Source organism: Hemicordylus capensis, chromosome 5 (genome assembly GCF_027244095.1).
Source record: "Hemicordylus capensis ecotype Gifberg chromosome 5, rHemCap1.1.pri, whole genome shotgun sequence".
In the NCBI taxonomy this organism is placed as follows: Eukaryota; Metazoa; Chordata; class Lepidosauria; order Squamata; family Cordylidae; genus Hemicordylus; species Hemicordylus capensis.
The window spans coordinates 66,339,454-66,355,215 of NC_069661.1; the positions used below are offsets into that span (position 1 = coordinate 66,339,454).

The 15,762-nt window shown below is 41.3% G+C and overlaps 1 protein-coding gene and 1 long non-coding RNA gene across 2 annotated transcripts in view; one reads left to right on the top strand and one right to left on the bottom strand.

Moving 5' to 3' along the window:
* PLRG1 (pleiotropic regulator 1) overlaps positions 1-12,940 on the bottom strand; it is a 28,649-nt gene extending 15,709 nt beyond the window's left edge. The window contains exons 1-7 of the mRNA XM_053256282.1: positions 12,788-12,940; positions 8,384-8,490; positions 6,065-6,207; positions 2,365-2,418; positions 1,034-1,127; positions 321-411; positions 28-129 (exon numbers count right to left, since the gene is read on the bottom strand). Coding sequence (XP_053112257.1) covers positions 28-129; positions 321-411; positions 1,034-1,127; positions 2,365-2,418; positions 6,065-6,207; positions 8,384-8,490; positions 12,788-12,796 — 600 coding nt within the window. The 5' untranslated portion in view covers positions 12,797-12,940. The remainder of the gene's footprint in view (positions 1-27; positions 130-320; positions 412-1,033; positions 1,128-2,364; positions 2,419-6,064; positions 6,208-8,383; positions 8,491-12,787) is intronic.
* LOC128327480 (uncharacterized) lies at positions 12,865-14,159 on the top strand. The gene is made up of 2 exons (XR_008308629.1): positions 12,865-13,121; positions 13,984-14,159. It is a non-coding gene; the product is annotated as an uncharacterized LOC128327480 (long non-coding RNA).
* Positions 14,160-15,762: the final 1,603 nt, after the last annotated feature.

Sequence of the window (15,762 nt, forward strand, 5' to 3'; positions counted from 1 at the left end):
TACCCTTATAATTAATTTACTACTTACTCTGTACAGCTTCCATGGGGGGTGCCACTGTGGTTTTGGCATTGTTGGAGCCTTCTTTGCCATCAATGCAGAGTTTTTGTTCCCACCTGCTTCCATCATAGCCTATAAATTCAGCAGAAGTTTAAAGTTACCATTATTTACTCCTGATTTCAGAGCTCCCATTATCCTTTGTGGTCTTTAAGCGAATGCCCCATATGGCTGTACAGTGTCACTGAGTTCCTGAGAAAGTTTACTTAAAGACTAGAATCCCACTTGGTGAACCTGTCACCAGGTTCTCCATTAATAAGACTTACCATAGTTAAACCTGGAAGCTGTGAACGTTCAGGAATCCCAGCATGTCTGTATATATCACCTATACCAGCAGCAGTTCGATTTGCTTCTATTCTGTAAAGAAAACAGTTGATGTGGGGCAGAGAAAACATTAAGATATTTTGGCATACAAAGCATTCGATGCTGTAGTTTTCAAGTAATCAAAGATTGAATTAGTGTTCAAGTAAGTTTGTGAAAAAATGTGCAAAAAGACAAAGCGTTGTGCCACCTTTGGGATTAAAGCCACAATGCAGCTAACATCACACTGCTGATTACCTTCTGGGGACTAGAGAGAGGAACAAAGGGATCTAGACTGACTGACTGATGGTGGGGATCCAACAAGCATAACAAGTGTACAGATCTCCCATCACCTCTTGAGGAAGGTTTTGCAGGATCTTCTGGTGAGAAGTGTTTGCATAACAGCTAAATATATGAGCTGTTAGCCAGGAAGTCCTGGTTCAAATTTTTACCTTGGCCATGTACTTGCCAAGAAGCCTGACTATTCTCTTAACCTCAGCCCACTATCTGCAGTATCAAAGTTAACAGCAGTAACCAATTGTAAAATAGGGGAAGGAGGACCCTCTGGACTGAGGTCTATCTTACTACCACAATCCATCTATCACACAACACCCTCTGCATTTTTGATTGCTGCTCTTTCTTTAGATGTTTTTGTAATTGAAGAATATAGAATCATTACTTGGACTGAGGTGGCGGCAGTGCAACAGCTAATGACTGAGCTGCTGATTCACTAGGCATCCTCTGGATTTTCGTGTCTGCAGTCAAGGCCACTCCTTGAAAAAGAGAAAATGCACCCAATTAGGACAAATCTCAACTATAACAATGTTTTGTTCACAAATGAAGCTTTATTGTTCGATTCTTACTAACAGATGGCAACCCCTAAAAGTTCAGAAGTCATCTTGGGTCATTATGTAATTAAATCTATGATCAACGGATTTCAATTGATATAAACGTATCTGGTTAAAGTAGGACTAAATTGGCTTTTAAAGTTAAAATGTATACATATCACACTTTGGGCCGAAACTGTTCATTTCCTATAGTACAGACTAAACAGCAGTTGAATCAGTGAGTTGGTAAAAGGAAAGCTCAAAAAGACAATATTAATATTCTATATACTATAAAGTTATATGCCACATTATGGCTTTTACAACTAGATTTAGAGAAACAGAGAGGCAATTCATGAACAATGGGTGGACAATTCAACAGATACTTGGAACAAAGCAAATAAGGCTTCAGAGTTAAGAGATCACAACAAGTTTGAAGGTGTGATTATTTCCTTTAGAATCTTAAGTATCAAGAATCAAAACTTTCCTGTTAGGATGCATTTCCATGTTCATTCTGTCTCAAATTTCACAAACTGGCAGCACAGAAATGTCCAATATCCAAACCCTTTTTCTACTTTTTCAGGTAGTCTGATGCTATAAACATTTCTAAACATACTGGCAATATATTCCATCTAAACTGCAAAACACAGAATGCACTCCTAAGCATGTTTACAGAGACGGTAGTCCCATGAAGTAAGTGGCTTTACTTGCAAGTGAATGTAAAAAGATCATCATTAACATGAGAGGAATAACTACCTTGGAGGCCTTCATGAGAGCCTTAAAGACCTATCTCTTTAGCCTAGTTTTTAATATCTAGTTTTAATTTTAATCTGCTTTTAAATGGTTTTTGATTATAATTGTTATTGATTTAAATCTAAACAATGCTAAGCCACTTTAGGAAGGGTGGTATATAAATCAAATAAACAAATCAAATAAAACGATTTCAGCCACAGGGACTTAATATGCCAAGTCTCCTTGAAGTAAGCAAGGATCACATTGTACGACTTCCATGTACAATGTGCATTAAAGTTGAGTGCATGCACTCTTCCATAGAGTTTTCAGTATATAAAACAATAATCAAGAGCTGCATCAATGATCACAGACATCTTACTTAAAATGTTTATACTAGAACATCACACAATGTAACCAAGACCTAACATGTTTGTCTGTCTAAAAGCTTACTCACCAGGTCCAGGAGGATATGGATGCGTTCCTGTTATCAAATATTCATTATCTTCTCCTAGACAGTAAGATATTTGTTTGTTATTATTTTCTAATATATTATCTTAAGCTGTCCATAACAGATTCCTAAACACAATTTTGTCCAGAGGTATTGTCACAAGTTGTACATACTAGAAACTACTGATAATTTTTAAACATCAATGTAAACTGTGTGCTGTATATACCTTTATTAACATGAAACTGAGGGCTTCCATTACTGTGTAAAAAGTGCTGTTACTAAAGTTGAAATTATCCAAGATCAACAGTAGCAGAATATTTTTATTCAGAACAGCTAAGAAGTCAGTGAACAAGCTTTCCAGTTCATCAAAGCGCTTCACCAGACCTGACATTAAAACAAAACACCTTAGCCATTAAAAACAAGCAAAGGAGGGGGAGAGAAAGATCTGCTAAACATATTGTAACCCCCAGTCTAACTTTTTAAAGATGAAATGGAGTTGTGTTTAGGCAAGACTGTGCTTGGTGCAAAGAGAACTCAGGCTGCACCAAAGGTTACAGGGACACAGAAGCAGAGCTATCATCCCTTGGAAAAATATGAAAACAAGCAGTTATTCAGATTTGCCTCTATACTGACCAAGACAGATACAGATAACAATTTATTTTTATACTAGCTGACCCGGGCACAGCACATCTGCGCCTCTAGTTCTCCCTCGTTCTCGGCCCTCCCCGCATCGTCTCCCCCCCCAATGTTTTTTCTATCCCCCCACCCGCCACAGCCCCTTTCTTTTACCCTCCCCGCTCCCCGGCTGCCTGCCCACCCGTTTGCCTTATCTTTCCTGCCGCTGTCGCTTTCCTTTCCCCCACCCCGCAGTTCACTTGCGAAGTCTTGCGAGAGCTGCCACGAATGGGATTAGCAATCAACATCTAATTATATATATATATACATTTTCAAAAGAAAACAGCTATGCTTCTCTGCACCTGCACTCTTCAGTGAAGCTAGAGTTTTTTGCATTAAGCTCAGTCTAATCTAATTAAGGCAACGATCCTAAGCACAGTTCTATGTGAGCAAGTTCCAATGAACTCAGTGGGACTTATTTCAAGTAGACATGCATAGGATTGTTTTGCCCATCTGCATAACACCTTCTCCACTCCATCTTCTTACACTTTGAAGACTGGGACTTTTCATCATGTCCAGCAACATCCATTTTTCTTCCCTTCTGCCACTATCTCCCATTTTTCTTTTGCTTCACATCGAGCCTAAGAGTTTCTGGTGACTCTAACCCCTCCTCAATTGTTTGTGACCCTTTAGCTGATCCTAATAATGATATTATGCTACTGCTGGTTTTACTCCCCCCGCCACCTCACCCCAAAGGTCCAATACATCTACTTGCAATTTTTGAAATGAATGCCAGTTATGTGATGAGTCACCAAGGATTACTGCCTTTTAGTACTTGAGGAATTATCTTAAATAAAGGGAGCCAAGTTGAGAATGATAAGGCATCATCCATCAAGAGGATGGCTCGCTGCTAATGTAAATGTTTGGACTTGCCATAAATTCTGCTAATGATGGCAGCAATATATTTCTTGGCACAAAGGAAACACATTTTCATTATGTCTTACTCAGCATCTCTTGTCCAAGTTAAAAATCTACACAAAGCAGATAAATTATAGAGTTGTGAAAAACAGCTAATTGATCACAGATAAAGAAGCCACAGCCAAGACTGTAGATCACTATATGATCCAACAACCGTATATACAACCACACACCTTTGTACTCTACACACTCTGGTTCTATACTGGATTAGAACCTCCACTTTGTTGTCAGCACAAGTTAGTGTCAATAAATGTATATTGTGAATATGAGTGTATGCCTTAAAATGGGTAACTCATTAATGTTTAGTGATCTTGGTTGCATAACCTAAAATATTCTGCACCATCAAAATAATTGCTCGGGACAAAAATACCACCAACTGCCACAACAGTGCAAGTCACAGAATATGATGCACCCTGATGTCCCATTTCCACATTAAAACACATATTTAAGAGAAGCAGTAAAATATTTTATGTAAAATAAACACATACAATATTTCTGTATTGAGTTGTATGTATGTATTTGTTTATTTCGGCCGAAGGCCAGCATAGTATTGAGTTAGTAATCGACACTTTGTTCCATAAATGTTTGTTCTATAGACAGTTAAAATGCACTTCAACAATTTTGTGATACTCCAAGCACACTAGTTTATTTCTTAAGATACAAACCAGTGTGCTTGGAATAACACGAAGTTGAAGTTTCCCAAGTTATCTTTCCTATTGAAGGAGTCTTCCTCCAGAGCAAAGATTATTTCCTCCACAGGAAGAAAACTTCAGGATACAATCCAATACACACATTCAGGGAAGGTGGGGAAATAGCATGATTCAACCAATGTTCACCATTTCTTTCCATACATTTTATTCATTCATTCATATTTTTTTTTATATTTTCTCACACATGCGCGCACACACACACACACACACACACACACACTTCAAGATGCAGAAACACTTCAGAACAAGTGTTTTCTACAGTTCAGATTATTCCTAAGCATCTTAGTACTTTAGAAAAGGCAAAAACGCAAAACTATTCAACACCAATGAAAGAAAGCAGGCCTACAAGAAAGAACAAGTCAAGAACCGAGCAGAAAAATGGAGAAATAAGCCCCTGCATGGTCAATATTTGAACAATATAACTGGAAAATCAGACATCACCAAGACCTGGCAATGGCTTAAGAACGGCAACTTGAAGAAAGAAACAGAGGATTTAATACTGGCTGCGCAAGAACAGGCTCTAAGAACAAATGCAATAAGAGCAAAAGTAGAAAAGTCAACAACAAACAGCAAGTGCCGCCTTTGTAAAGAAGCAGATGAAACCGTGGACCACCTAATCAGCTGTTGTAAAAAGATCGCACAGACTGACTAAAAACAAAGGCATGACAAGGTAGCAGGGATGATACACTGGAACATCTGCAAAAAATACAAGCTACCTGTAGCCAAAAATTGGTGGGACCATAAAACTGAAAAAGTTGAAGAAAATGAAGATGTAAAAATATGATGGGACTTCCGACTACGAACAGACAAACATCTGCCACACAATACACCAGATATAACTGTAGTTGAGAAGAAAGAAAAACAAGTCAAAATAATCGACATAGCAATACCAGGGGATAGCAGAACAGAACAAAAAGAAATAGAGAAAATAACCAAATACAAAGATCTACAAATTGAAATTGAAAGGCTGTGGCAGAAAAAGACCAAAATAATCCCAGTGGTAATTGGCGCCCTGGGTGCAGTTCCAAAAGACCTTGAAGAGCACCTCAACACCATAGGGGCCACAGAAATCACCATCAGCCAATTACAAAAAGCAACTTTACTGGGAACAGCCTATATTTTGCGACGATATCTATCTATAACAACAGCAACAACATTGACAATAAAATTCAGCCATCCCAGGTCCTTGGGAAGGACTCGATGTCTGGATGAAACAAACCAGTCAATAGCATCTGTCTGACTGTGTAAACAAGAAATAATAATAATAGATATTGTAGGACAACCTCACGTTTGGACATTTGTATTAACCACTTCTGGTTTTATATGTACATTTTATTGTCTTCTCTTCATCATTTTAATATCTTTTTCTTTTAAACAAATCTAAGGAAATAATAGCAACATACCTTGATTTTGAAGATACTGCTTATGTCCATAGGAATCAATGACATGGTGAGAGCCCTTCTCTCGAGCATTTTCTTTCAAGACAGGCATGTGCAGCACAGAACTGTATTCCGTATGTAGTTTAACTGACATCTTTATTTTGTGGCTGTTTGAGAAAACATTTTATTACATCTGTATTTTTAATGCATTTTATCATTATAACAAACAAACTTATTGAGAAATTCCAATACAATCAAGAGTTCAGATAACAGAAGAGTTTACACTAACGGAACATGGGTTGCTCTGAACTGAAGTTACCTGCATTTCAGGCAGTAGGACTACTACTGGGTCTGATAATTTCTCAGTTTGGCTCCTTTACCACTACCACAATCAACCACGTCATTGCTTTTTTTTTTTTTAATCAGTCAGAGGAAACTTAGAAGTCCATATATTTGACTTAAGGTATATGTATCCCACCCCTCCAATACAATACTCCTGGAGGCGGCTCACAGACAATAAAAGTAATAAAGTATAAGAATAATAAAATTCAGTTAAAAACAAGACTAAATTAAAACCAGATTTACAAGTTTTAAAACTACTAGGGGGGAAAAGAATAAAAACTTAAATGACTCTCTTAAAAGATTGGTCTTTAAGTATCTCGTAAAAAACCCTGACAGAGGGAGCATGACAAAAGTCATCCAGGAAGGCATTCCAGAGCTGAGGGGCTGCAGCCCAAAAGGCCCTGTCTCTGGTCTCCACCAACCGGTTTCAGTCAACAGCAGGGCTGCAAGCAGGGACCAAGATGTAGAACAGAGGGATGACAGGTTCATATGGGTTGATGACAGGTCATATGGCTGCTTCTAGATAATTTCATAAATGATCTAGAAGCAGGCGTAAGCAGTGAGGTGGCCAAATTTGCAGATGATACCAAACTCTTTTGGGTAGTGAAATCCAAAATAGATTGTGAGGAGCTCCAAAAGGATCTCTCCAAATTGGGGGAATGGGTGACAAAATGGCAAATGCAGTTCAGTGTTGGCAAGTGTAAAGTGATGCACATTGGGACGAAAACCCCTAACTTCAAGTATATGCTGATGGGAACTGAGCTGTCCGTGACTGACCAGGAGAGGGATCTTGGGGTCGTGGTGGACAGCTCATTGAAAGTGTCGACTCAATGTGTGGCAGCTGTGAAAGAGGCCAGTTCCATGAGAGGGATCATTAGGAAGGGGGTTGAAAATAAAACGGCTAATATTATAATGTCCTTATACAAAACTATGGTGTGGCCATATTGGAGTACTGCGTACAATTCTGGTCACCACATCTAAAAAAGGACATTGTAGAAGTGGCAAAGGTGCAGAAGAGGGCAACCGAGATGATCAGGGGCCTAGAGCACCTTTCTTATGAGGCAAGGCTACCACACCTGGGGCTATTTAGTTTAGAAAAAAGACAACTGCGGGGAGACATGATAGAGGTCTATAAAATCATGTATGGTGTGGAGAAAGTGGATAGAGAGAAATTCTTCTCCCTCTCCCATAACACTAGAACCAGAGGTCATCCCATGAAATTGATTGCCGGGAAATCTAGGACCAACAAACAGAAGTACTTTTTCACACAACGCATAATCAACTTGTGGAATTCTCTGCTACAAGATGTAGTAACAGCCAACAACCTGGATGGCTTCATGAGGGGTTTGGATAACTTCATGGAGGAGAGGTCTATCAACAGCTACTAGTCGGAGGGCTATAGGCCACCTCCAGCCTCAAAGGCAGGATGCCTCTGAGTACCAGTTGCAGGGGAGTAACAGCAGGGGAGAGGGCATGCCCTCAACTCCTGCTTGTGACTTCCAGCGGCATCTGTTGGGCCACTGTGCGAACAGGATGCTGGACTAGATGGGCCTTGGGCCTGATCCAGCAGGGCTGTTCTTATGATGCAGTCCAAGAGATACCATGACCCCAAGCTGTTTAGGGCTTTAAAGGCCAAAACCAGCACTCTGAAGATAGCCCAGAAACAAATGATAACCAATGAGGCTGCTGAAGGAGGGGTGCTGCTTGTGATTCAAGCCCATTTAACCACAAGCCTTGTGGGAAAGCATCCAGTTTTGTCTGATAGAAGACACTGGGCTGGCTGATAAATACCACTGAACTTTAAATTTATAATAAACTGTCTCCCCATCCATGTAAGTAAAGGCTAACCCATTTTTATTGTAAAGCTTCCAGCTCACTTCTAAGTTAGGTGCATTAGTGGTAGCATGGTTTAATAGGACTCCTGAGTAATAATGAAATGCATCAAAACTCTAGACTGGTTTGCATTTCAAATATGCCAATATTAAACTGGGTTTTACTTACCTCCTTTCATCCAGTGGTATAGGTTTTGCATTGTCAGCCACAAACATATCATGCGTTCTCTTCAAAGATCTAAATACAAGGGTATGCACAGAGTGCTTTTGCACTTCCTAAAGAGAAGAAAGGTTTCAGGTATAAATTCGGCAATAAGGATTTCATTAAAACCAGGGGCCCTCACACTTGGGTTGTGCTTACTACTAGGCAGCCACAATTGTGATCAGTGCTGAGTTTTTCTCTTTCAAATAAAATCCTTTGCACACATGCATCGGGGCCGAGGAGAGGAGGGTAGCACACAGAGTTCAGCACAACCCAAGACACGCTTCAACAAATGAAGTGGGTTCCTTATGTTACACTGAGCTTAGAAGCAAGCAGAAGCAGCTTCTCCAAAGCTCCACACTATGTAAGAGATCCCTCCTTTGCTCTTTGAAGTCAGGAACCAATGAGTGGATTTGTGGAAGAGCCAGAGTCCTGTTAATTAACTTGGCAACTGAAATTGCCAAAGGGACCACTTCTCCCTATATCAGCCCATGCAGGTGCAGTCAGGCCTTACTCTGTATTTTCCTTGCTAAATTAGAAATCAACAGCCAGGAGCAAATAACAATCAGCCTGTGAGGTGAGGTGGTCTCCTCTGCCCAGTTTCTGTAAGTCAACTCACATTTGGTTGACTTCTCCAACATTTTATTAGCCTTTTATTAGGCTTTTTTAAACTACTGACATGCAATTTTATTTTTGTTTTAACTATATTTTTATTTTAAGCAACACACAGGAAAACACAGTTTAGGGGTTGTTGTTTTTTTACATACAGGTAAAATTTCAATAAGAAATTACTCTGAAATGGAAATTACCACTGGATTAGAAATAATAGTACAGTACACAGTAGAACATATGGGCAACTTAACAGATACTACTGTATAGCACTCAGTTGTTATGGTCACTACTTTGTGACATTTTAGTTTGTTCTAATATAAAGTACTAGGCCATTACTGCTTCTATTGCCTTAGTACATACCATTAAAAAGCAGGAAGAAAAACAATGAGAACATACGAGAAAAGGAAGCAAACTAATTCTTACTCCCACCATGAAACAGAATACACTAGGAACTCCATGCTCAAAATGGTCCTGACCCTACTTTCCAAACAAATGGTTAACATTATCCCTTTCCGGAGAATATCAAGATCAAGGTCATTAGATGGATGCTTAAGGGTCAACAGTCTGTTTCCTAAGGCAAGCTGGGTGGACAGCTAAACATAAAAGCTTTTCAACCGCCAGTTTGACAGGTCACTTTTCATACATATTAGGAGGCCTGGAGTCCTCCAGATTTACTGCCATCATAAAAGCTGGATAAAAACAAAGACTAGAGGATATTATTTACAGAACATTAAACATGATATGTTACCTTTGTGCATGCCCAAGATTACTGAACTGTTGGTCATTTCTTGTTGGCTCAAATTACCTCTGGTTTCATTAATAAGATTAGCAGGTGTTATTTGTTGCATACATGTAACATTAATTTGTTCATTACCACCATACACCAAAAACGCAATTATAAATATTAGAATTTTCTACTTATGATATGTGACAAAACTGCCTTGAATCAATAAGTAGTTATGCTCAGCATGTGGAGATTTATTTTCCAAGGCAAAAGACCAGGAAGCTGAGGGAAAGCACACTCCAGATCCATTTATACATGGGGGGGAAAGCCTCTATTTCCCAAGACGTTTTCAACATCTTTCACTTTATGCAACACAAAACCAAATTTTGAGTAACGTTCAATTTGCTTTTAATAAAAAATGTTCACAATATGTATAGTACACACTTATCCCTGATAACCTTTGTTTCACATCTTTTCTTCAGTTTTCTTTGTTAGCTCCCATACTGCCTAAATTTAGACTGTAAGTTTGTTGGCGGGCAGGGACATTTATTTTATGTTTCATGCATTACTCCATAAAATATTATGTAAATAAATAGATACTCTTCTCCAAATTAACAAAGGTCAGTGGTAAAAAATTTAGATGATCTGGAATAACTTTATGAGTCCCTCTGTGGGCTTGCCACAGGCTAATCACAGCAACTGACTGTCTTGGAAACCTCAGTGCTCTATTTGCTACTTGTGGGAGGAAAGAGTACCATAGTCTTTGGGACCTGGTGCCAAGTCACATTCTTCTGTCTTTCCTTGCAAGTGCCACCCCTTCTGCAGTTGGTCCCCCTGAATCTCCCCTAGTAAGAGACACCCTATTTTGGCTATGCTCAAAAACAGCAGATTAAGGACAGGTATCAAAGCTGCTCTTGATTCCCTCTTTACTCTCCCCACTAGCACACCCTTTCCACCCACATTCTATGCTCAATGCTTGATGACCAACTGTCACTCTATTAAATTACCCCATTTGGCCACAAAGCATAGATACACACGGGTAGTGTACACAGGTGTGAGCAAGTATGTCAACACTAGGGACCTATGAGACAGAGGGGGCCAAGGAAGACCTGGGTAAGCCATGTAAAAACATATACAGAGACAAGCAGAGTTTGAATATGTGTAGTAGGAACACCCTTTGCCAATATGAATCAAAAAGAAGTTCTAGCTTCTTTTCCCATACCAAGTATTTTAAAGTCACTGACTTAAGTGTTACAGTAGACCAATTCTTATTTCTCATTAATTTAATTATGCAACCAGAGGTGTACAGTTGGACAAAAGTACAACACTCAAATGCATTACTTCTAGCTCTTCAGTTTGGAAACAGAAGCTGCAGATTACTTGAGCCATACAAACCTCAATTTGCCATACAAACCTTTCCCCCCTGCTTTTTAAGTTCAGCTAACACTTATGTCCAACTGATAGGAATCAGCAGAAAAGCAAATTACAGTGGCATCTGGTGGGCCACTGCGTGAAGCAGGATGCTGGACTGGATGGGTCTTCGGCCTGATCCAGCAGGGCTTTCCTCGTATACTCTATAGTGTTCACAATGACAGCTGCACTTTGCCCATCCTCAAACACAGCTTACCTAATAGAACAATTATCTCACGAGCAGGTATAAGCCAGCAAGTAGCAGTGGCAGCCTCAGTTGTTTGCTTCTGTGTTCCACACTCAGCTGACTAATCAGTGTTAAAGTTTAGTCTTGTGCTGGTGATCAGGTGTTTGATTAATCAAAAATAGCACAACAAGACTGAACTGGTAACTCATGGCCCTCAGACACCAGTGAGTGTTATCTACTGGTCTATCTTTACTGGTGCATCCTAGCTGACATACTGAGTAAAGATGCGCTAGGTCTTCCAAACTAACTGCACTGGTGCAGCAGCAGTTTTTGACACCCTCCCTTCCCCCAGGAAGTCCTCTGTACCACCCAAAAATATGTTATTAAGGGTTGTGCAGTTAGTTGAGAAGTTCTAATTGCTTCCCTGCTGTACTGGTGTTATTAGTTGCCAAGTTGTTAGGCTGCTCTCTGGCTGCACTGGTACATCCGTGCTTCTGTATGTCAGCCATTATCTAACATTTTTGTTTTAATGCAAAGGATATGCACACATACATGGGTTTTTCATGGGTAAGGACATAGAAACAGGTTCTCCAAACACAGGATAGTTCAAAGAAAACTTTTTGGGTTTTTTGGTAATGAGGAACAGAAAGCTAAGAAGCTGCTTTAAAGGTAAAGTGTGCAGTCTAGTTGATTTCAACTCTTGGCGCCCACAGAGTCCTGTGGTTTTCTTTGGTGGAGGAGTTTACCATTGCCTCCTTCCACACAATATGAGATGATGCCTTTCAGCATCTTCCTATATTGCTGCTGCCCAATATAGTACCAGCTGGGATTCGAACGGGCAACCTTCTGCTTGTTAGTCAAGCATTTCCCCGCTGCGCCACTTCTATAGAGACTGCCTCATACATGTTTACTGCAATCAGCACCGCCTAACCTCATTAACTGCAGTTAAGGATCACAGACAGGGATCTTTTCTCAACTGTAGGCAAGAACTTCACTTTTTAGAGCTACAAGTCCATTCTGAGTAATTTGCCTCACGTAAGCCAGAGATTCCAAAGTGCACGGCTTTCTTTCTAGCCCTTTAAAAAATTCCCTCGAAAGGGCCCAGAAAAGGATTTGATCTGTGCTCTCCCAGGGCTTTCTCGTCGGCGAGCAGAACAGCTCCAAGTCCATCCCCTTCTGTGGCACATGAAGACCAGAAAGAGAAAGCAAATATAAGCAGCGCCAGCCTAACCGCCCGCCGCGAAAGGAAGACAAGCGCTTGCACCGTCCAGCTAACGTACAGGCGGGGAATTCGTTTCTGCGCAGAAACCCAAAGAAGGGCGCGCGGCAGCGAGAAGACCCCCCCCTGTCTTCTCATGGGAGGACCCTCTGCCACCTCGCACCAGCGCTAATGAGTACCGGTAAAGACGGGCCCGGAGGAGAGTGACTGTCCTCTTACCTCCACCATGGTGCCTGCCCGTCTTCCTAGCTATACCCGCCACAGTCACCCGTCCGTTCCAGGCAAGGACTAGGACCAGTAACGGGACGGGACCATTTCCGGCGCTTTCCATTGCCGCCACACCGGAACTGACGATACTCCCTAAGCGGCGCACGCGCAAGATGATAGAACGGGACTGATGCTGATCGCATAGATTTGTTTTGAGTAGACTCACACAGAAAACACACCTCCGGGGTTACTTTGAGCGCCCCGCCACCGCCACCGCCCTTCCCGGGACTGAAGTACTGACTGCCCATCGAAAACAATAGATAAATCAAAGATGCTGGTGTAAAAGGTGCCAACTGAAAAGCAGCCAAGCGAGAAGCTTGTGCTTTTTCTGCTTCAGGTTTTCTTTCATTATGTGAAGATAGTGGGGTTTTGTTTTTTTAAAAAAATAAAAAATTAAAAGTTAACCAAGTTTATCCAGTGTAGTCTAGTGGTTAGAGTGTTGGATTAGGGTCGGGGAGACCCGTTCATTCATGAAAGTCACTGTGTGACTCTGGGCAAAGTCCTTATCTCTCAGCCTAACCTACCTCACAGGGTTGTTGTGAGGATAAACATAACTATGTACACTGCTCTGGGCTTCTTGGAGGAACAGCAAGATATAAATGGAATTAATAAAGTAATCAAATGCTAAACTAAATTCTTCCAGGATTTTCTGTGGGAAGCTAGTTCTTACTTTAATCCAAGGGTGAAAAGGAGGTTGGAAGTTTAGAAACCCGCAGTTTTAATCCCCAGACAATAGCCATTACTATGCTAGCCTTTTCTCGGTTTATGAGATTTTGTGGATAACCACCTAATTGAGCAGCTGCAGGACTCATGCTAAGTTGTATTCAATGGGAATTATTTCCGATTAAAAATATATAGAATTAGTGATCAGGTTGTGAGAGTTCAGACTGACATGCAGATATGGTGCCTCATAAATTTATATATGTATGGTTCCTAACCCGAAGAGGAGATAAGTATTATGAACATTTCAATCAATGTCACAGATTTAAGAGATACAAAATAAGGAATTCCAAAAGATCATACAGAAAATGTGCTTACACTGCATTGTGTGATAATTATTTAAGACATGTATCGCTGATGTATTGCAGACATCTTCTATGTACATTGTACTTTAATCAACTGACTTCCATTTATATTTTTTTATACAGTATTTCAGAAGCAAGGCGGTAACTGCAGTTACGGATTCTGAACAGAAGAGTGCATGAGTTAGCTTTTCATTGACAACATGAAACTATGAGCAAACATTGGATTTAGGAATAGGCAAAATTCAGAGGATGAATTTGAGGCCCAGTTTTTGTGCCACAATAAATTTGTCTTTACAGCTCCACAAGACTCTTCTTTTTGCTTCAACAGGCTTATATAACTCCGGATATATTGGTGCATGCCACTAATATGTCTTCTCTCCAAAAACTATAAATAAATACCCGTATACCTTGTACAAAGGTACAAGGAGTCCTGGACCTTGGCTTGGAATTACTTAGGGCGGCAGCATAGGGAGGCTGGCGGTGGCCTGTGTGCGGCCGCCATGGCCCTCTGGCCCCGTCCCCTGTGTCTGACGTCAGACACAGGGGCCCAGCTAGGCACACCCCTGCCTCTGACATCAGACGCGGGGGACATGGTCTCCCTCCCAAACGGGGCCGCGTGGCCCCATTTGGAAGGGAGATTGGCCCACGCTGTGTTGGGCAACATGGGCCGGAGCAACTCTCCCTGCCTTAAAGGGGCGGAGCCACCATTGGGCAAACAGGTTCAAAGAACCTGGGCCGCCACCAATCAGGGGGTGTTTGCCCAGTGGTGGCTCCACCCCTGACTTAGGGACAAATGGAACACAGGATTCATACATAGATTGTCATCAGAGCAATGGCATGAAATCTTAAGCAGCATTAAATGTTAGGGATGTGCACAAAACCAGCTGGCTTGATTCATTAGCCTCAAACTGAACTGGGCCAGTTCAGTTTTGCCCCCCTTGAACTCCCCCCCCCGGTTTGGCTCAGGGGGGATTCGCTAATATTATTTTTTAAATAAATAAAATAAATCCCCCCCACTTACCCCCTCCAGGGGGCAATCCCTTCTTACAGTGGTGTACAAGACTGGCTCAATGCCATTTGCCGCTTAGGGCAAACATCAATAAACTGCTTGTTCCCTATGCTTGCCCTGCCCCCAGGTGGGGGAAATCATTGCTGTTGACCTGAATGGCTGCCAGAAGAACACTCAGGAGGAGGAGGAAGTAGCGGGGGCAGCAGGGACACATTCTGCTGCTCCCCCAAAAGGTGCTGCCTGAAGTGATTACCTCATTTCACCTCATGCGAGTGCTCTATTCATAACACAAGGCCCCATGCATACAGCTGTATGTGAAGTGGCCTAGGCTGCACACTTTTTTCTTTGCAAAAGAGAAGGATGGTGAGGAAAGAGGAAAGCCCCCACGACCTGGGGTCTCACGAGACATGTTATGGGACTGCATGGAGAAGAGGCACATATATAATTCTCCACTATCAGCAGGAACTCCGTGGCTTGCTATTGGAGCCATGCCATAACACCCAGATAGAGCACGATGTGACAGAGCCGTAAATGCTGCCTCTCTGAGCTGAAATAGAATAGATCAAAATAAAATAGATCAGCATTGTTTAATGTGCAAGAATGTGCCATGCACATTGTGGTCCCAGTTCTGTAAGGGATATTCTACATGCAGGAGTAGACTTCTGCATGTGGGGAAGCTTCTGTGAATCCCTCTCTCCACAACGTCTATCTAAGTCCTCTGAAATGGCTGGCTGGAAATTGGATGAAGATGGGGATGCACAGCCCAATCTGGGGCCACTCACTGCTTGATTGGGGTCAGTTAGACATATCAATCAAGTTATGATCCATACACATGTGGCATCCAATATGGATTCAGGACTTTAGTGCTAGGGAGCGAGTTTAATGTTTCCCCC